The sequence below is a fragment of the Sceloporus occidentalis genome, unplaced genomic scaffold (assembly GCF_023333645.1).
Source record: "Sceloporus occidentalis isolate IW3139 unplaced genomic scaffold, rSceOcc1.0.p SCAF_1, whole genome shotgun sequence".
NCBI classification, from domain to species: Eukaryota; Metazoa; Chordata; class Lepidosauria; order Squamata; family Phrynosomatidae; genus Sceloporus; species Sceloporus occidentalis.
Genome location: NW_028316981.1, coordinates 182,360,187 through 182,380,903, shown reverse-complemented (window position 1 = coordinate 182,380,903; position 20,717 = coordinate 182,360,187). Strand labels below are relative to the sequence as shown.

Sequence of the window (20,717 nt, the reverse complement as noted above, 5' to 3'; positions counted from 1 at the left end):
TTTCTTCATTTTGACTTGTTTTGTCTGTATTCCTCCCCACTAAATAAAGGAGACATGAAATGGAGTTAATGGGTACAAGTAGTTAAACAAAAAAGTCTTGTGAGACTCTGTAGGCAAGAGGTGCACCATGTTAAGAACTGCATTAAGCACACTTAGGCTGCTGCCACACTGCTTTCACTCTCATCACTCCATCCTATGGAATCCTGGGATTTGTAGTTTGTTGTGGTGCCAGGGCTGGGCTTTGAAATCTCAGGCATAAGAGAGGCAAAAGGCTTGGGCTGCATCTACACTGGAGAAATAATCTGGTTTGAGACCACTTTAACTGTCTTGCCTGAATGCTATGGAATTCTGGGAATGGTGGTTTGTTCCAGCACCACAGCAGAATGGCAGTTAATCCCTGGAAAGCTCTCTGACCAAGGTGACCAATGCCCTCACCCCAAAATGTAGGGCACCCAAGCAAAAAAAGTAGGACATGGCCAAAGATAAAAGCTAAAAACACCCATGTAATTATAAATCCATGCTTCTTAGCCATGATCCAAATGGAGGACATGTCCTGGAAAAGGAGGAGGATGCCTGGTCACCTTGTCTCTGGTCCAAAACACACTGCAGAAATAAAACATAGCTGGACTGAAATGCCCAGAGTTCCTCACCAAAGCTGCATCCACACTGAGGAAATAATCCACTTCGAGAGTGACTTAACTGTCCTGGGTTAGTGCTGGGGAATGCTGGGAATTGTAGTACATTGTGGCCCCAGAGCTATCTCTGACAGGGAGTCCCATAACCCTCCAAACGTAGTTGAACTGCAGTGCCCAGAATTCCTCCCCAGGTGCATCCACACTGAGGAAATGGTCCAGTTTGAGACTGCTCAGTGCTGGGGAATCCTGGGAATTGTAGTCTATTGTGGCCTCAGAGCCATAACTGACAGAGAAGTCTCAATGTCTCCCAAACAGTCACATTGTAGTCTATTGTGGCACCTGAGCTCTCTGACAGAGAAGGCCAAATGCCTCACAGACCCCAGAATTCCAGAGCATTGAGCTTTGGCAGTTAAAGGGGTCTCAAAGTGCAGAGGGGGGGGGGGGAGAGAAAAGCCAGGGAGTGTGAATGAGCTCTGAGAAGAGGAGGAGGAGGAGGAGGAGGAGGAGGGAGGGAGCCAAGGGAAGTGGCCAGGACTACCAGAGGAGCCCCTGCTTTTCCTCCTCATCGCAGCCTTCTCACTGCTGGCAAGAGGCTCTGCCCCCAGCCAGGCAACGCCTCCATTCAGTCTCCTTTTGTCAAAAGAGCTCTGGTGCCACAAGAAACTACAATTCCCAGAATCCCATAGCACTGAGCCATGGATGTTTAAGGGGGGGGGGGGTCAAACTATTTCTGCAGCCTTTGCTACCCCAAAGCCTTCTATTATTTACCAGCAACTTGCAAGGCAAAATCTCTACCTTCCAAGCCCTTGAAAACCAACCCAAGGGGAGGGGGGCTCATTGCTTCTTTCCCATTGGTCAGCTTCGGGAGAAATTTGCATATTACAAGGAAAGGTGTTTAGGGCCTCAAAAACGACCCTGTGATAAAGAATTACAACAATACTGAGTGGTAGACATTTAAAAGATGAGGAGGCATTTAGACTCCCAGGGAAACAGGAACGATTGATGGCCTTTTTTTTTCTTTGCTCACTGTAACCTGAAAGTAATGCCTTTTGCAGGGTATATATACCAAGTGGGCTGGCAATAGCTCTGAGTGGCAGATGTCTTTAAGACCTGCTCTCTAGGCTAAGTCAGGCAGGGAGGTGGGGAGGGTGGCACACAGCCATGGGGAGGGATGGAGCTGCCTCCAGGGCCTTGCTGGGGGGGGGAGGTCCCGGGGGAGGGGCCAAACTGGGGTGGGACCGTGTGGCCCCGCCCCAAACTGGGAAAGTCCCGCCCCCATGTGGGATATGGCAAGCCTAACCGGGACCGGGACGGCACCGCCCAAACCGGGATTGTCCCGCCCCCTGGTGGGATATGGCAACCCTAATGTAAGAGAAAATAGAAGGGATTCAGTGATTCCAGGCCAGATGGCACTCTTGCCTTTCATCAGGGGATTGTTCCTTTTTTAAATGAGAGTTAAAGTACAGTACTTACACTGACCCATGGATAAGTCAACTCAGTTTTTTGGGGGTCAATTTTTAACCTAAATTTTTAGACTTATACTCATGTATGAGTATATACAGTGGTCCCTTGTTATCTGCTGGAGTTTGGTTCCAGGACCACCATGGATAACAAAAATCCGTGGATGCTCAAGCCCCATGAAATACAATGGCATAGTAAAATGGTGTACCTTATATAAAATGGAAAAATCAAGGTTTGCTATGTGGAATTTATACTTTTTTGAAACGTTTTCAAGCTGTGGATGTTTGAATCCATGGATTAAAAAAAGTCTGTGGTTAAAGAGGGCCAACTGTACAGTACATAGCCTTAGTACAGAGAAGGAGAAACTATGCAAGAACAGGATAGCAACTGCAAACAAAAAGAATGAACACTCATCCTCTATCAGCCTACACCACCCTTCATGATACAGAGAGTTAAAATTTATCATTTTGGTCAAAGCACCAGGGCTGTTGGAAGTTTACCCATTAGAGAGGAGGAATGCAAGGACTGAACCAACAAGCCTGGGGAGAAAACTCCTCTCTTTCTCTCTCACCCACACACACAGACTTCCTCTGCCAGCTTTATCAACAGAAAACAAGGCAGAAGAGCAAGGGGATGCTGAAGAACTGGGCAGAGCATCCCTTCCCCCAATCCTTTCACAAAAGCCTCTGAAAAATCAGAACTGACAACTCGGAAGCTGAAGTCAACCCAGTGAGCAACAAGGAGAGAAAGCTCAGCTGGGAACATGGGGACGGGGGAATTAGTTGGCTCCAGAGAAGAAAAACAATAGGACTGGGCTATTTTCTGTCTTCCCACTGTACATGGTTGCATCAGGATGGGATACACTGGCGGAGGTGAAGCCTGGGGGAGGAAGGCAGTACGAGAAGGCCTATCATCCCCTTTAGGAGGCTTTTGCTCCAGTTATATCAGCAGGAGGAGGGAGGAAATTGCACTAACAAAGTATATAAATAGGTCAGAAGTTCAAGTCTCTGCGGTCAGATTTAAAGCCTGTCCTGGCCTTTAGTCTCAGGACAGATAACAAAAAAATATATATCTTTCATTCATAGGCACAAGGTACTTGGGCTATTTTTGCATTTCATCAGCTGCCTTGCCTGGAGTGTAATAGGGATGCAATTTGTAATTATTATTTTTAAGTAAGCCATACTGAGTAATGCCAGAAGGAAGGGATGTATCGATTGTCTTATAAATAAATGATAAATAGCAAGATTGTTGTGACTCAGAGACAGAAACCTGCCACATGTCTCTACAGACAAGTTAGGATGGAAGCCTGTTGTCTCCAAGACCCATCTCCCACCATAGTTCACTTGTAAGATTCCCCTGCCCCTCATTTTGGACCTCAGCATTTATCCATTAGAGCAGAGCTGTTCTTAGGTTTGTCTCTAGTTCAGGAATGGTGGAAATGTGGCTCTCTAGTTATTGCTGCACTACAACTCCCATCCTCTGTCAACACTGGCTATTTGGGCTAGGGCTGATAAGAGTTGCCGTCCATCTGGGGTTCCACATGATTCTCACACCTGCTCTGAAACTCAATTGCTAGCCCAAGACATTTTGCTGCATGAGGCGGCATCTACTTGTTTGAGGCTGCCTCAACTGCACTGGTCAAAGGACATAGTGGAGAAGGGCTACTGCCACACTGCAGAGTTAATGCAGTTTGAATCTGCTTTAACTGCCATAGCACCATGCTACGGAATCTTGGGATTTGTAGTTTGTTGTAGCACCAGAGCATGCTGGTAGAGAAGGCTAAATATCTCACAAAACTACCAAAGGAAAAAAAACTACAAATCTCAGGACTCCATAGGATGGAGCCATTGCAGTTAAAGCAGTGTCAAGCTGCATTCATTCTGCATGTAGTTGCAGACAGAGTTGGCCAAGTTATTTTGGCACCTAAGACAAGAAATGACAGGAAATTCATCTCTATGTAATGGTAACTATACAGTAATTATAAGTTATATGGATGACATTATTATTATTATTATCATTATTATTATTATTATTATTTCTTAAACACATCTCCCCATAGATCGAGGTGTGGACAACAACAATTAACAAACAACATCAAGTTAAATGCTACTAGCAAAAAGCATCATAGACTTGGAACAATTATTAAGGAAGTTCAAAGAAGAAAGTGCAAAGGCAGGCTTAATATTGGTGAAAAAGAAAACAAAAATAGTGACCACAGCAGACCTACACACAGTCAGCCTAGACAATGAAGAAATCAAAATCCCACACCTTGGATCAAACATTGGCCAGAATGGAGACTGCAGTCAAGAAATCAGAAGACTAGGAATGGGAAGGGCAACCATGAAAGAGCTAGAAAAGATATACAACTGAAGATATACAACTGAACTAAAGCTAGACTCATCCAAGCCATGATATTCCCCATCACCTTGTACAGATGTGAGAGCTGGACAGTGAACAAAGTGGATAGGAAAAAAATTCATTTGAGATGAGATGCTGGAGAAGAGTGCTAAAAAATATTGTGGACATCCAAAAAGACAAACAAATTGGTTCTTGAACAGATCAATCTCCCTGGAAGCCAAGATGACCAAACTGAAGTATTATACTTCAGCCACATCATAAGAAGGCACAATTCATTAGAAAAGACAATAATGTTAGTAAAGATAGAGGGAAGTAAAAAGAGAGGAAAACCCCATGCTAGATGGATATACTCAGTTAAGGAGGTCACAAGTATGAATTGGCATTATTAACCCAAGCAAGGGGGAAATAGATACAGTCACATCTATGATACATGCAACTGAACATATCTGTTTCCCCTTTCCTCTGCCTTGCTCAACACTCATCCATTACAGCTGCTTCTGCTTTCATGATACGTTAGAACAAAACGAAAACAAAAAAGCCGTTTGCCTCTTTTTATATATATATAAAAAAGAGACACTGTCCACATGAAGTCCACATTTTAAACTCACAGCACCATCATGACGACGAGAATATAGTTTGCTTCTGCTACCTTGATACTGAATACAGGGTACATCTATTTGAGAAGAAGCACATGTTTAAAAAGAAAATTACATATCTGAAGTAAAAATAATAATAAAATAAAATGAGCACCGAGAAGATATAACTATGTCCAGCTGCACACCCTCCAACTATTCTGATATGGCAGATGCAGTCATGATTAATAAAATAATAATAATAATAATAATAATAAATATTTTTATTTGTATCCCGCCTCTCCCTTTTTGAGGGTCGAGGCGGATAATAGCAAAGTTCAAATACAAATTATATAAATCTTCTGCCATCCCACTTCTTTTGCAGTCCTGATTTCTCATTCTCCCTACCATTTTCCCTCTTGGTCCTCAGCTGATTTTTACAAAATGAGTTTCAACTGCAAAAATAGTTCACACTCAATAAATTCAGCAGGGGCAGGGGGAAGAGGAGAGAAGGGGGAATAATCTTGCACTTGCCAGTAGGCTCAGGCTAAAACAAACTTCTACAACCTCTCCAAACTTGTAAGTTAATTAATAATAACTTTAATATCTTTTGCCATCTTTACCACTGTCTGAGGTTGCTTTGCCACATTTTTGTCCCGATTTTCATCTCTGAAATGTTGGAAGATATGGATCTGGATACTCAGAAGACATTTTTTAAAAGAAGAAACAAGGCTGTTGCAAAACAACACCAGACACCAAATCACTTGGTGACACTGGGCCTGTTGACTCATACTTCACCAGTGCATTGCCTTTTGGGTGGTCAGTTGGTTGCCTTTCAAGTTATGGGCTCCTGAACTTGTGTCCTAAGGTCTGCCCAGCCACACCACATCTCCAGAGTATCTATTCTTGTAAAACCTATGTTTTAAGCACCTGTTTGAGGGTAACGTCTTCTCTTTGCAAAAACATACATACATAACAATTTAAAGAACTTGTCAAATCAAAAATATCAGAACAAGCAGCAATGTAACCCTAAAGCAGTTGCCTCAGATTTTGGTTCACGGCAGAGCAACTTCAGATATTGGGAGGGTGGAGGGTGGAAAAGGAGACTTTTATTCATAAAATAGAAATATTTTTGCTTTGCCTTTCATCTGCTTACATTAAGATAGGATCTTACATGCCCAACTTTCAGAATAGTGGGTGGAGAACCATCTTTCAAAGTGGGTTTCTGTTTATAACTTTAGGAGAGGGGGTAGCAAACTACATGGCAAGACGTCTGGAAGAGAAAATGTGGTCTAGTACTGTAGAACAGGAACATAGGCTGTATCTACACAGTAGAAATGAATCTGACACCACTTTAATCACCATGTCTCCATCCTATAGAATCCTGTGTAGTTTGGTGAGGCACCAGCACTCTTTGACAGAGAAGGCCAAATACCTTGTAAAACTACAAATCACAGGATTCCACAGGATGGAGCTACAACACTCAAAGTGGCATCAAACTGCATTCTTTCTCAGTGTAGATGCACCAATAGCCCTGTCATAAGGCCAGGCAAGAAAGGCTATACCTACAGCCCTGCTGGTTCTGGTTTACCACCTAAGCATGGAGCAGTTAAGCAATATTACTCACTATTCTTAACTTACCATGCCCTTAAGGTAAGGGGCAGCAATCAGAAAGAAGGTCTCAGTATTAATCATGCTAAATTGTATTTTGTTTTTATTAAGCCATAACATAAATACCTTTCCCCCAAAGAGATTCAATGTAATTTTTAAAACATTCTCACAGAAATATGTGGGACTGCTATTGTTCACACTGTCCCCTCGCCCATTCCCCAGTTGCCTTCCCTGTCACTTCACTGGAGTTTTTCACTTTGTGGTGGGTGGCAGCATCTCTAAGTGGGCCAAACTTCAAAACTGGGATGGGGTACGAAGGAAGAATAAAACCACGAATGAGATTTTCCATCTTTATTCCAGCAAGGTTTTAAGTCTAGTATGTGTGTGTTGTGTGTTGTGCCTTCAAGTCATTTCCAACTTATGGTAACCCTAAGGCAAACTGTGCCCTTTAAGAGATTTTGGACTTCAGCTCCCAGAAGCCTCAGCCATGTTGACCAATAGTCTGGGATTCTGGGAGCTGGTCCAAAATCCCTTAAAGAGCACAGTTTGAGGACCACTGCCCTGAGGCAATCCTCTCATGAAGTTTTCTTAGCAAGATTTGTTCAGAGCAGGTTTGTATTGCCTTCCCCTGAGGCTGAGAGAGTGTGACTTTCCCAAGATCACCCAGTGGGTTTCATGACCAGTCTGGGATCCAAACCCTGATCTTCAGAGTCATAGTCCAATGCTCAAACCAACAATGTCACACTGGCTCTCAATGGAACATAAATTTTAAAGGAAATTTAGAATAACAGAAATATTATAAATACTGTACTCCCTTTTCAGAGTAAATGTAATTACATTTAAGTTATTCAGTCAGCTGGTGAACATGTAACATCATAGCACTGTTTTGTGAACTTCCAGATCTTTGAGTGCACAGAGAGAAATTCATGGAAAAGGGCCACCACATTCCATGTACGCTATGAAGCAAAAATAACGTTCTGTTAATTATGTTTTATGTTTAAAATGCAGTATCTTATCATTTTCATGTAACTTCTGAATCGGTGTTTCATTTTATGTTATATTGTTGCTGTGTGCCTTCAAGTAATTTCCAATTTATGGAGACCCTAAAGCAGGGGTAGGTAACCTGCGGCCCGTGGGCCAGATGCGGCCCGGCGAGGCCTTGGAACCGGCCCCAGCCTGGTCCTGCCGCCGATTGCCGCCGGGGCTTTTGGGGGGCAATTGTCTATAGAAGCCTCAGAAACATGCATTTATATTAACATTTTTTTAAAAATCAGCAATTTTTTTCGCGTGTCCTCCATTTTTTTTTAAAAAAAAAGTGTCTTCCATTTGAAAATTTTGTCCTACATTTGTCCTGGTTTATTTATATATTTAATTTTTTTTTTAAAATTATTTAATTATTTATTTTTTGGCTTTGGCCCCCCAGTTGTCTGAGGGACAGCAACCCGGCCCCCGGCTCAAAAAGGTTGCCTACCCCTGCTCTAAAGAAACCCTATCACAGGGTTTTCTTGGCAAGATTTGTTCAGAGGGGGTTCGCTATTGCCTTCCTTGTGCTAAAAACATTAATGACGGTAAATAATCTTGTCTATGGTTTTATTATTCCCCACTACCACCATTGTCCCTCTTGTGCGCTTAAAAGAGAAGGAAACAGCTGCATGAATTCTTGAAAGCCCCATTTCTTACCCATCAATCCACTGAAGGTGAATGAGTGAAGATATAAAGAAAGATACATCACACAGGAAATATGAAGGAAATAAAAACCTTTATTTTAAAAAATCATTACATCGTAACCTGGATTTATGATATCATAACTGCTCGGAATTCACATTTAGAGTCATGAATAACCAAATATGATCCCAAAAACCTATTTTCACAACACCAATGCATTTCTGAGATGCTGGGGTTTGGGGGACTAGGTGGTGGCATGGTGTGCCTTGGGACCAGTAGTGGTGGCAAGACCCCAAAAGTTCCCTTCATCTACCTGTTCTCAAGGCACCCATAACCAGGGTTGTAATTTCCTGGTGCTCCAGTCTCCAGCACCTTGGAAACACTTTGGTTGGGATACTGCAAAGCTAGGTTGGGAGGGAGGGGAGATTGTCTGTCCTGTGATGATAGAGCTCCCTATCAATTCAAGGTCTTGGCGATTGAAAAACCAGAAAGTATAGATCCTCAAATCTGTTCTGGAAAAACAGGCAGTTCAGTTGTTATACTGTTCAAAATCTCCTATTCCTCGAAGAGAAGCATAATTCTGCTTTTCTTGTTTCTCCTTTTCTTCCTCCAGCAATCTTCATGATTTCTTTCAATTTGTCAGGATGCATTCTCTGAAAGACAAAAGAGAAAAAAATCCAAGAAAGACTGAAAAAAGGCACTTCACATTCATTGCATAGTCAAAACATAAACATTTTCTTCCAAAGTAATCTAAGGAAACATATTGTCATTCTGAGCAAGTGTCACCTTTAAAAGTTTGCTCCACATTGGCTGAATTGATCTTTGTAGCAACAGCTGTTAGTACTGGCTGACAACAAGAGTTGAATTTTTCTAGCAGGGACCAATTCACACAACATAAATATGATTCCACTTTCATGATTCCATCCTAAAGAATTGTGGGATTTGTAGTTTAGGGAGTGGCATTTAGCATCTCAGTTGGAGAGCTCCTCTATGCATCTGATTAAACTATAAACTAGGATTTCACAGGATGAAACTATGGTGGTTAAAGTGGAATCGTAGTACTACAATTGTGAATAGCCCCTGGTCTTTCCCTTTCCTGGTTATAAGGGTTATAGCTCGGTCATAGCCATACCAAAGTACCATGTTATTAAAGCCCAGAATAAATAGTGATGGCTTCGTCATTTCTTCTCTGATGTCTGGAACAGCAGCAACAACAACATCTGGGAGAGCTGTATAACATCTGGAAGAAGACAGATAAGCCAGTTACTTTTTCAATTTATATCCAATTATTTCTAAAGAAATATCACATACTATAAGAACCTGGCAATGTATTAAAAATTTTAAAGAAGATTCTTCTATATGTTTGCACTGATTAAAACACCCGATGTTGGAATTAATAACTTCATGCATGTACTGTATAATTTCTTCACTGGGTGTATAATACTTTTAATTTCCATTTGGATATAGCAGACTCTATTTGCAATAATTATACTTTGCAACCAAATCCTCCTTAATCCCCACAACAAAACAATAATTTAATAACAGTCAAAGCAATTCTATTATTTTGAGAAATGTTATTTAAACTGTCAGACTGGCATATCTATCTGCAACTCTAATTTTTTTCACATATGCTAGTCTCTGTTTCTGGCTAAATATACACCTGCTAAAATTTCAGAAATCAATCATATTGTGTACAAAATTATACTTGCTTTGATTAATCTTGTTACTTTTTGTTCTGACCATTTCTGTCCCTGACCTCCACCCACTTTTCATCTGCCCTTTGTTCCTGGTTCCTTGGTCTCTCTCATCCTCTCACCTCTTTCAAAGTCTTCTTCCATATTGTCAGCAATGTCCATGTCGTTATCGCTGTCCATCTTTGGTGTCCTCCATTCTTTCTCACTTTCCATTGAGTATCTCTATGAGTTATAGACATTTTTTCTCCTCTGAGACTTAACATTATGCCTTTCTTTTCCTCTTTCTCCATGTATATCTCGCTCTCTTCCTCCAATGAACTCTCTCTTCATCTTTCCATCCACTTCTTGTCTCTTTCTCACTCTGTAGCTTCCTTCACATGTGAACATGCTGCAACATGAGGCAGACCAGCACAGCACTCCTTTTCTTGCTCCTCCCTCCTGTTTTTTGTTAAGCAGTCACGTTTGCTGCCATAGTACAACTTCTCACAGACTGAAATTCCAGTGAGGATGGCAGGGATGGTAGCAAAGGAAGGGGGGGAGCATAGGAAATCAAATGGCACAACACTCCCTGTATCAGTACCAAGAATGCACCATAAAAATTTCATTGAATGTTATTGAAAGGAAAGGTATGTTATCTTCTAGTCTAAGACTTCACCAAGTGAGATTCTGCATCAGATGCACAGCCAATATATTGTGGTTAAAATCTGTTTTCTGATCTGACCCTGAAACTCACCTTAAAATCCAGCCAGCCACACTGAATAACAGAAAGCTATGGCCATCATTATCATCACCATTATTTGTATCCTGCTCTTTTCCCAGAACTAGGACCCAGAGCAGCTCACAATATTAACCTCTTGTCCAATATCAGGAACAGCAACAGCAACAACAACAACATCTGGGAGTGAGGTGCTGAAAGATTATGTATCCAGCTCCTCTAAAGAGCAGCAATGCACCAAAGAGGAGGAACAGGATCCCACAAAGGTCCCTGGTACTGGTGTTGCACTGCCATTCATTGGAAGGAAGGGGCTAGATGCATCATCCTTCGGCACCCCACTGAACTCCATCCCTTGGTGCACCTTGTTGGGTTTTAAGATGGCTTTGGGGGGCATTTGTATTCATAACAATGGTATCATGGATCATAAACATGAACAGGATACAATTATGAGATTGCAGAGGGATCTTGTAGCACCTTGGAAACAAACTGAAAGAAAGAAGCTGGTAGCATTATGGTACAAACTTCTTTATTTCAGTTTGTCTCATATATGCTACAATATCATCAGTGCATACTGATTTTCCAGACTAACACAGTTATGTCTTTGAATTCCACCAGTTGTAAGATTATAAACCTGCTGCCACCCTACAGAATTAATGCAGTTTGACACCACTTTAACTGCTATGGCTTCACCCTATGGAATCCTGGGTTTGTAGTCTGTTATGGCACCAGAGCTCTCTAACAGATAGTATCTCACAAAACAACAAATGCCAATTAAAGCAATGTCAAACTGAATTAATTCTGCAGTGCAGATGCAGCATAAGTCTAACTCACTAACACTATGTCAGCCATTATTAATATCAACATATTTGCGCTGATCTTTGAGGGAATGTCTGTCATGCAAATGTTGTTGAACCTCAACTACCATCAGCACTAGCAGCACAGCCAACAGTGAGGGATGATGAGAATTTCAGTCCAACAACATCTGGAAGACTACACATTCCCCATCCCTGTATTTTGCTGATAATGTAGAATCATAGAAACATAAGAGTTGGAAGATACCCCAAGGGGCCACCTAGTCCAATCTCCTGCCACACAGGAACTCACAATCAAAGCACCCCTGACAGATGGCATCCAGCCGCTGTTTAAAACCTCCAAAGGAGACTCCACCACTCTCCGAGGCAGTGTGCTCCACTGTCAAACAGCTCTTACCATCAGGAAGTTCCTCCTAATGTTGATGTGGAATCTCTTTTCTTGTAGCTTGCATTCATTACTCCACATCCTATTCTCTGGAACAGCAGAAACCAAGCGGGCTCTATCCTCAATATGACACCCCTCCAAATATTTAAACAGGGCTATCATATCACCTCTTAACCTTCCCTTCTCCAGGATAAACATAACCAGCTCCCTTAGTCGCTTCTCATAGAAAATAGTTTCCAGGCCTTTCACCATTTTGGTCTCCCTCCTCTGGACATGCTCCAGCTTTTCAACATCCTTTTTGAATGTTGGTGCCCAGAAACGGATGCAGTATTCAGGTGAGGCCTGACCAAAGCAGAACAGAGTGTCACTATTCCGTCCCTTGATCTAGACACTACACTTCTATTCATGCAGCCAAGAATTTCATTGGTTTTTCTAGCTGCTGCATCACACTGTTAATTCATGTTCAATTTGTGGTCTACTAGGACTCCTAGATCCCTTTCACATGTACTGTTGTCAAGCCAAATGTCCCCCTTCCTAAATATGTGCATTTCATTTTTAACTTTTAAACGAGCTTTACTTCAAAGTATGGCAAGTGTTTGAGGATCCTCCTGCTTAATCTGCTGAGCGGAGCCCTCCTCTGCATCCATGGTTTCCTGCCCGATGGCACCACTGTGATGCACACGGAATAAGGCAGGTCTCTACCAGGGAGGTGCATTCCACTGGTCAGTTTCCTGTGCAAACCTCATTAAAACAGCAAACATCCAGGGGTACCCATACTGACCATATAACAGATCCAATAACTTCAAAAATCCATCAGTGATACCTTTATTGGACCATGAGCCCTGGTGGCGCAGTGGTTAAATGCCTGTACTGCAGCCATTCACTCAAAACCACAAGGTTGCGAGTTCAAGACCAGCAAAATGGCCCAAGCTCGACTCAGGCTTGCATCCTTCCGAGGTCGCTAAAATGAGTACCCAGACTGTTGGGGGCAAATTAGCTTACTTGCTAATTAGCTTACTTACTGTTCACCGCTATGATCTTTGGAATAGCGGTATATAAATAAAACAAATTATTATTATTATTATTATTATTATTAATCAAAACGCACAATATACATGATGCAAGCTTTTGTAGCTCCGTTGGCTTCTTCTTCAGGCAAGGTGTTAAAAACAACATGGGAGAAAAAAACCTGAAGATGTTAATCATAGGCCTGCATATTACTGTTTTTGTTCTTAGTTCAGATGGTATGGAGGGATATTTCTGAGTGGCCTGGGAGACATACTGGACTGCAAAGGAAGTCTTTTTGTGTTGTAAATGGATGTTAAATTTTCTGGAAGCTCCTAGTAGCCACATGGCTAGGAGGAAGAGGTGCCAGCCTTCAAGAAATCATTTTTCCACACCCTGTATGGTTTTTAACACCTTGCCTGATAAAGAAGCCAGTGGAGCCTCTAAAGCTTGCAACACATATACAGTGCATTTTGGTTGGCCCAATAAAGGTATCACTTTAGGAATAAACGCTTCTAGAACATGGCCACATAGCCCGAAAAACCCACAACAAACTAAAGGTATCACTGTTTGGTGGATTTTAGATGTTACTGGATTCCCCATTAAAACAGGTCACTGTCTTCTACCACAACTCTGTATATTTCAACACGGCTTCAGAAGAGGATAATTCCAATGGATTATGTCCCACATAAATTACTATGTGAAATGGATCCCCTTGTCTTTCCACCAAAGACATCACAAAGCCTTCACAAAGTTCTCCTGGTGGAGTAAAGACCCATGTGGCCTAGAATGCAGGGTCCACCTTTACAACATTTTGGACACCGAAAGGGCTCTCAACCAGGAATCTAGGACTGCTGAGATGGTGACAAGGGAAACTGAGGCATGGTCTAGAAAAGCTGCTGCCTGTGGCACTGGGAAGGAAGCAACAAAGCGGGGCAGAGACAGAATCGCAGCTGGCTGATCTCTCAGAGCAGAACAGAGGAAGTTGAACAACCGGAACCGAGAAGGGATGTTGCATTACAACCAACAGCTCTGCTGTGCAAGCTTGTCTTAGTAGGTGAAGTGGAAATGAAATCTTCTACAGAAGAAGGAGAGACAGCATGGCGTAGTGGTTTCTGCATTGGAATAGGACCCTGGAGAACATGGTTTGATTCTGTGCTTGGCCATGAAACCCACTGGGTGACCTTGGGCAAGTCACACTCTCTCAGCCTCAGAGGAAGGCAATGGCAAACCTTTCTTGAACAAATCATGCCAAATTTTATGATAGGTTCCCCTTAAGGTTGCCATAAATTGGAAACAACTTGAAGACACCCAACAACAACTAGAGCAGGTCACACTCTCTCAGTCTCAGGGGGTGGCAATGGCAACACATCCCCTCTGAACAGATCTTGCCAAGAAAATCCTACAATAAGTTCACCATAGGGTAACCATAAATCGGGAACAACATGAAGGCACCCAACAACAACTACAGCAAGTTACATGCTCCCAGCCTCAGGAGAGAGCAGTGGCAAACCCTTTCTGAACAAATCTTGCCAAGAAAAGCCTATAAGTTCACTTTAGGGTCGCCATAAACTGGAAACGACTTGAAGGCACACAACAACTAGGACAAGTCATTCTCTCTCAGCCTCAGGGGACGGCAGTGGCAAACCCCCTCTGAACAAATCTTGCCAAGAAAACCCTATGACAGGTCCCCCTTAGGGTCACCATATGTCAGAAAAGACTTGAAGGCACACAACAACAACTGAAGGAGGAGGTGACAGGGAGGACAGGGAGGCCTGGGTTCTTTTCCTGCCATGTGGGTTCAAATTAAGAACCTCAACAACCACTCCAACCCCAATCCTGGAGGCCACCTCTCTGTTCCCAGGGCTGGGGGACGAACCCCAGATTTCTGCCAGTCTTCACCACCAAGCAGCAGCAGCAACCATCTTCTCCTGTCTGCAAAATCTGGGTCACATTTTTCTAGGTTTCAGGGGCGGCAGGGAGGAGGGAGGGGAGAGAAGCGAATGTGTCTTTTGCAGCCATATCAAGGCAGCCGCCGCAATGAAGCAAGGTTTTTCCCTCACCCACCATTATCACCATCACCACCACCCTTACCAGGGCTGAGGATGGTCCTGGACCAGAGGGAGCACCCCTGAGGGAAAAGGGGGTGCTGCCTGGCTAGGTCAGCCCCACAAAAAGGTGTGGGTGCAGGTGTATGTGTCTGTTGTGCCCTGGGTCACCCACAGGGCAGGCAAAAGCAGAGACGGTGGCTGCCCATACTGCCCACCTGAATGGAGCAGGTAAAGGTCCTGGTGAGACCCACTGCTTCACATAGAAACCCTTCACATACACACACCCCTCTGCCAGGGTGACCAGCTGTCTTCATTACCAAGGAGGACAAGGCATTGCCAAATGGAGGACATTCAAGAAAAAACATGGAGGAGGACATGAGCAAAGAAAAGCTCAAAGACACTCATCCCAGGCTCAAAATGGAGGGCATTTTGAAATCCCTCCTGGACAGAAAGGTGGAAATGATGGGCAGTTCTGGGGAAAGGAGGACCTCTGTGTTAGCATAGTAACCAACCAATACATAAAAGACAGAAAACCCACCATGCCTTTCCTCTAAAGGCAAACCCACCCACCTTTTTAAAAAAAACCACCCTTCCACACAATGCACCTAAAACCCTGCCTTGTTCTGCTTTCCCCTCACAATTAATTTCTTCTTAATTCTCCTCATCATCCTTTTCTCCCATGACCCACAGTCTCCCTCCTTTCCCGCCTTTCCCTCTCAGCCCCCCTAATAGTAGCCACTAATAAGTAGCCACTAATAGTAGCCATGTCTTAGGAGGGCCACTCCTGCCTGGGCTCAGTCCATTCAGCCAGGGACTCAAGTCGCAGCCATGGCGTACACAAACACACACCCACAAACCCAGGTCCTCTTTTTCCAGGACCTGTCCTCCATTTCCACCTTCCAACCAAGGGAAACCAGATGCCATAACCTCCAAGGAGGACAAGGCACTGCAAAAGAAGGCCCTACATTTTGCAGGGCCTTGTCCTCCTAGAAAAAGGCAGGAGGACCTGACCAAAGCAAAAGCTCAGAAACACTTAACATGTGCTTCTCAGCCAGGCTCCAAAGGGAGGACATTTTGACATTCTCCCTGGACAGAAGGTGGAAATGGAGGGCAGGTCCTAGAAAAGGAGAACACCTAGTCACCCTGATTCTAACACGTCCTCCATTTTTGAGCAGAAGCATGAATGAATATTAGGAGTGTTTTCTGAGCTTTTCTTTGGTCACGTCCTACTACATTTTATATTGTCCTCCCTTGTGGTTAGGCTATCTGGCCACCCTACACACACACAGAGGGTGACCAGAGGTCCTCCTTTCCCAGGACCTGCCCTCCATGTCCGCCTTTCTGTCCAGGAGGAATTCCAAAAGCATCCTCCATTTTGAGCAGGACTTCAGGAGCACAGATTAATAATTCTATATGAGTGTTTTTGAGCTTTCCCTTGGCAATCATTTCTCTTGACTGCCCTACATTTGGCAGTGCCTCATCCTCCTTTGCAGTTAGGATAGCTGGTCACCCTACACACAAACACAAACATACACACACAAACACCCCTAGGGTGACCAGAGGTCCTCCATTCCCAGGACCTGTCCTCCATTGCCACCTTTCTGCCCAGGAGGAATTAAAAAAAAAGTCCTCCATTTTGAGCAGCACCTAAAAACCATGCATTTATATCTAGGGAGTGTTTTTGTGCTTTCAGTTGGCAATCCTTTTGCCTTGAACGCCCTCCATTTGGCAGTGAGGACATCACCTTTCTGTCCAGCGAGGGATTCCAAAGAACACTGTCCTCCATTTTGAGCAGGACTTCAGAAGCATGAATGTATATTTCTATGAGTGTTTCCTTGCAAACCTTTTTCTTGAATGCCCTCCATCTGGCAGTGCCCTGTGATTAAGATATCTAGCCACCCCACACAGAGAAAGAGAAGGTAACCAGAGGTCCTCCATTTCCACCTTTCTGCCTGGGAGGAATGCCCAAAAAAGTCCTCCATTTTGAGCAGCACCTAAGAAGCATGCAGGAGTATTTCTGAGCTTTCAATTGGCAATCATTTTCCTTTGAAATGAAAATGAAATGCCTGGTCCTCCTTAGGACATCACCTTTCAATTCAGGGAGGAATTTTTTAAAAAAAGTCCTCCATTTTGAGCAGCACCTGAGAAACATGCATTTATACATTCCTAGATTTTAGAGCTTTCTCTTGGCAATCCTTTTCCTTTGAAAGCCCTCCATTAGGCAGTGCCTGGTCCTCCTTAGGACATCATCACCTTTCTGTCCAGGGAGGGATTCCACCAAAAAAAAAAGGTCCTCCATTTTGAGCAGCACCTAAGAAGCATGCATTTATATATTTCCAAATTTTAGAGCTTTCCATTGGCAATCATTTCTCCTTGAGAGCCCTCCCTTGGGCAGTGCCTGGTCCTCCTTGGCGGTGGGGAGGGCATCTGGCCACCCTGCACCCACCCAGGGACCCCCACAGAGAGGCACCCCTTGCCCACTGGCCCCTTGGCCCCATACCTTTCACCTGGGTCTCGTACTCAGCCAGGCTGCCCCTCTCTCTTCGCGCTTTGCCTGGGGCACTCATCTTCTTCTCCTCCTTCTCCTCCTCTTTCTGCCCAGGTCTGCAGGATGCAGCGCAGTGTGTGCCAAGCGAAGAAGGGGAGGTGCCTTGCCTTCCTTTCCCTTCTCTTTCTCCTTCTGCTCTTCTTCCCTTCCTTCCCCAGAGGCTCCCAGGCTGGAGCAGAGTTAACCCCTTGCAGGCACACTGATGCTGATGCTTCTCCTTCCTCCTCTTCCTCCTTCCTCCTCTTCCTCCTCCTCCTTGTACCAGCCACAACCAGTGCCACCAGCCTCCCTCTTCTTCCACTACAACCCCGCCCCTCTCTCTTTCTCTCTTGCACACTCACACAAACACACACACACACAAATACACAGACACAAGGCTTTGTGTTCCCCTGTCCAGTGGCTGCAAGCCTGACACACATAGCTTTCCCATTTGTCCTAGCAAACCAGCAGGAAAAGCCCAGATTGAAAGGTTTTGAGCAAACAAACTACACATCCCAGCATGGAAATAGATGGCAATAGATGGGAACAATCAGCCTTTGAAATACAGTGGGGTTTGGTTCCAGGTCTGCACCCCAAGATACCAAAATCTATAGATCCCATTCCATAGAGATGCAAGTCCATTCAGTTCCCATTCTATAGACTTGCCTAGTCAAATGGTGTCCCTTATATTTTAAAAAAGGCAACATCAAGCTTTGCTTTTTGGAATTTGTCTATATTTTGTTTATAGCTTTCCCATTTGTCCCAGCCCCCCCCCCCAAAAAAAAAAAAACCCAGACTGAAAGGTTTTGAGCAAATAGCAACTGGGCCTATTGAAGCGACAAACTACAAATTCCAGCATGGAAATGGATGGTAATATGGAACAATCCACCTTTGAAATACAGTGGGGTTTGGTTCCAGGTCCTTCCTCACCCCCCATTTGAATACCAAAATCCATAGATGCTCAAGTACCATTCTGTAGACTTGCCTAATCAAATGGTGTCCCCGATATATATATATATATATATATATATATATATATATATGGCAAAATCAAGGTTGCTTTTTTTTTTTGTGTATATATATATATATATATATATATATATATATATATAGCTTTCCCATTTGTCCCCCCCCCCCAAAAAAAAAAAAACAGACTGAAAGGTTTTGAGCAAATAGCAGCTAGGCCTGCTGAAGCGACAAACTACAAATCCCAGCACAGAAATGGGTGGCAATATACAGGAACAATCAACCTTTGAAATACAGTGGGATTTGGTCCCAGGTCCTTCCCCCCCGCCATACTAAAATCCATAGATGCTCAAGGCCCATTCTGTAGACTTGCCTAGTCAAATGGTGCCCCTTATATAAAAATGCAAAATCAAGGGCCTCATTCCCACTTACAGATAAAATGCTGTGTGATCTGAATCAATGGATTGATTTGACAGCGGAGCGTGTTTCCTACTACATTTGCTCTGATTGTATTTTTTCCCCTCTAAAATAATCCACTTGTGGGTCACATTCATGCATGACTTGATTCAAAATGGACCCGCTCCAGCCGGCCAAAGGGCGAACTTAAATCAATTCTGAACTGCATCTGGTTCATACTTGCGCAGGATCATTTTATTGAAAAAGACACAGAAAACATCAGAGTCAAAAAGATGTGGGTTAAATGGGCATAGCACATGGCCTCCCTTTCAGAATCACTTCAGCGATTCGGTTTAAGTGGGAACCAGGGTCGTATGAATCGGTTCAGACCAATTTGCAATCTGGTTTAAAAGGTAGTGGGAATAAGGCCAGTTGCTTTTTGGAATTTGTATATGGGTGGGGGGGATATTTTGAAGCAATGGATATGGGGAGCTGACTGTATACAATGTTAAATATCAAATTGTGGTGTAGGGGAGGCTTTTTATAGGTGTGAGGTTGATAAACCACCCCAATCCTGTCTTGCATACTTTTGTCCTGGTTTTGTACAAGGCAATGATGGCACCCCTACACACATCATACCTAATGTCACTTTCTCCTCCAGGGTGACAGATGCAATGTGAGCAGATCTCCTCACCACCAAGGAGAACACAGCATCGCCAAGTGAAGGACCTTCCTGGAAAATATAAATGGAAATGGAAATTCCTGCTTCTTCGTCTTGCTCCCAGTGGAGGACATTTGGGAATTCCTCCTGGACAGAAAGGTAAAAATGGAAAGTGGGGTCTGGAAAAGGAGGACCTCTGGTCACCCTCTGTATGTGTGTGTGTGCATAGGGTGACCAGATGTCCCAACTGCCAAGGAGGACAAGGCATTGCTGTGACAGTGCTGCTTCTCTTCACACCCACCACCTAACAACTGTGAATGCATCTTGCAGGCATGAATGCATATGGGACGTCACAAGCACAAGACCACAGATGGAACTGTTACTTGTATAGACTGTCTAGAGAAGGGAAGGAGTAGAGTGTAACTGAATTTTGCTCCTCTTTCAAATGTCACCAGATAAAGCTGTAGGGTATGTGTCTGTGTAAATCTTATCTGAACCCCTCGACAGCCTTTGTCAATTCAAGTTGTAGATATTTGTTTATCTAGATCCAGGAGGGGAACCTGTAGCTCTCCAAATGTTGTTGAACTATATCTCCCAGAAGCTCCTGCCAGCACGATTTAAGGGATGATGTTGTGAGTGGTGATTAGAAACATCTGGAGGGCCACAAGTTACCCATTTAATTTTTGGGAGAAAGGTGGGATATAAATTCAATAAATAAAATAAAATACTCACTTTAATTCTCAAATAATTCAGTGGTTTTAGTGTTGGACTATGACTCTGGTGACCAGGGTCCAATTCTCCACTTGGCCATGAAACCCACTGGGTGATCTTGGGCAAGTCACACTCTCTCAGCCTCAGGTGAAGGCCATGGCAAACCTCCTCTAAACAAATTCTGCCAAGAAAACCCTATGATAGGTTTGCCTTAGGATAGTTATATAAGTTGGAAGTGACTTGAAGGCACACAACCACAAAAGGCAACTCTATAATGGGATTTTCTTGGCAAGATTTGTCCAGAGGGAGTTTGCCCTTGCCTTTTCATGAGGCTGAGATACTGTGACTCGCCCAAGGCCACTCAGGTCACCCAGTGGCCAAGCTGGGAATCAAACCCTGGTCTCCAGAGTCATAACAGTCCAACACTCCATTAGCAGGTACCCCCAAGTGACAACCCTGCAGGGTTGCCATGCATCAGATTGAACTCCTGCC

General features: G+C 43.6%; 1 protein-coding gene across 3 annotated transcripts in view; it reads right to left on the bottom strand.

Annotated features, from left to right (window-relative positions):
• The window catches only part of LOC149322977 (rho GTPase-activating protein 4-like), a 71,916-nt gene extending 54,170 nt beyond the window's left edge, over positions 1 to 17,746 (bottom strand). For all 3 annotated transcript variants that reach the window (XM_089485716.1, XM_089485733.1, XM_089485725.1), the window contains exon 1: positions 17,465 to 17,746. In XM_089485716.1, coding sequence (XP_089341842.1) covers positions 17,465 to 17,531 — 67 coding nt within the window. In that variant the 5' untranslated portion in view covers positions 17,532 to 17,746. The remainder of the gene's footprint in view (positions 1 to 17,464) is intronic.
• Positions 17,747 to 20,717: the final 2,971 nt, after the last annotated feature.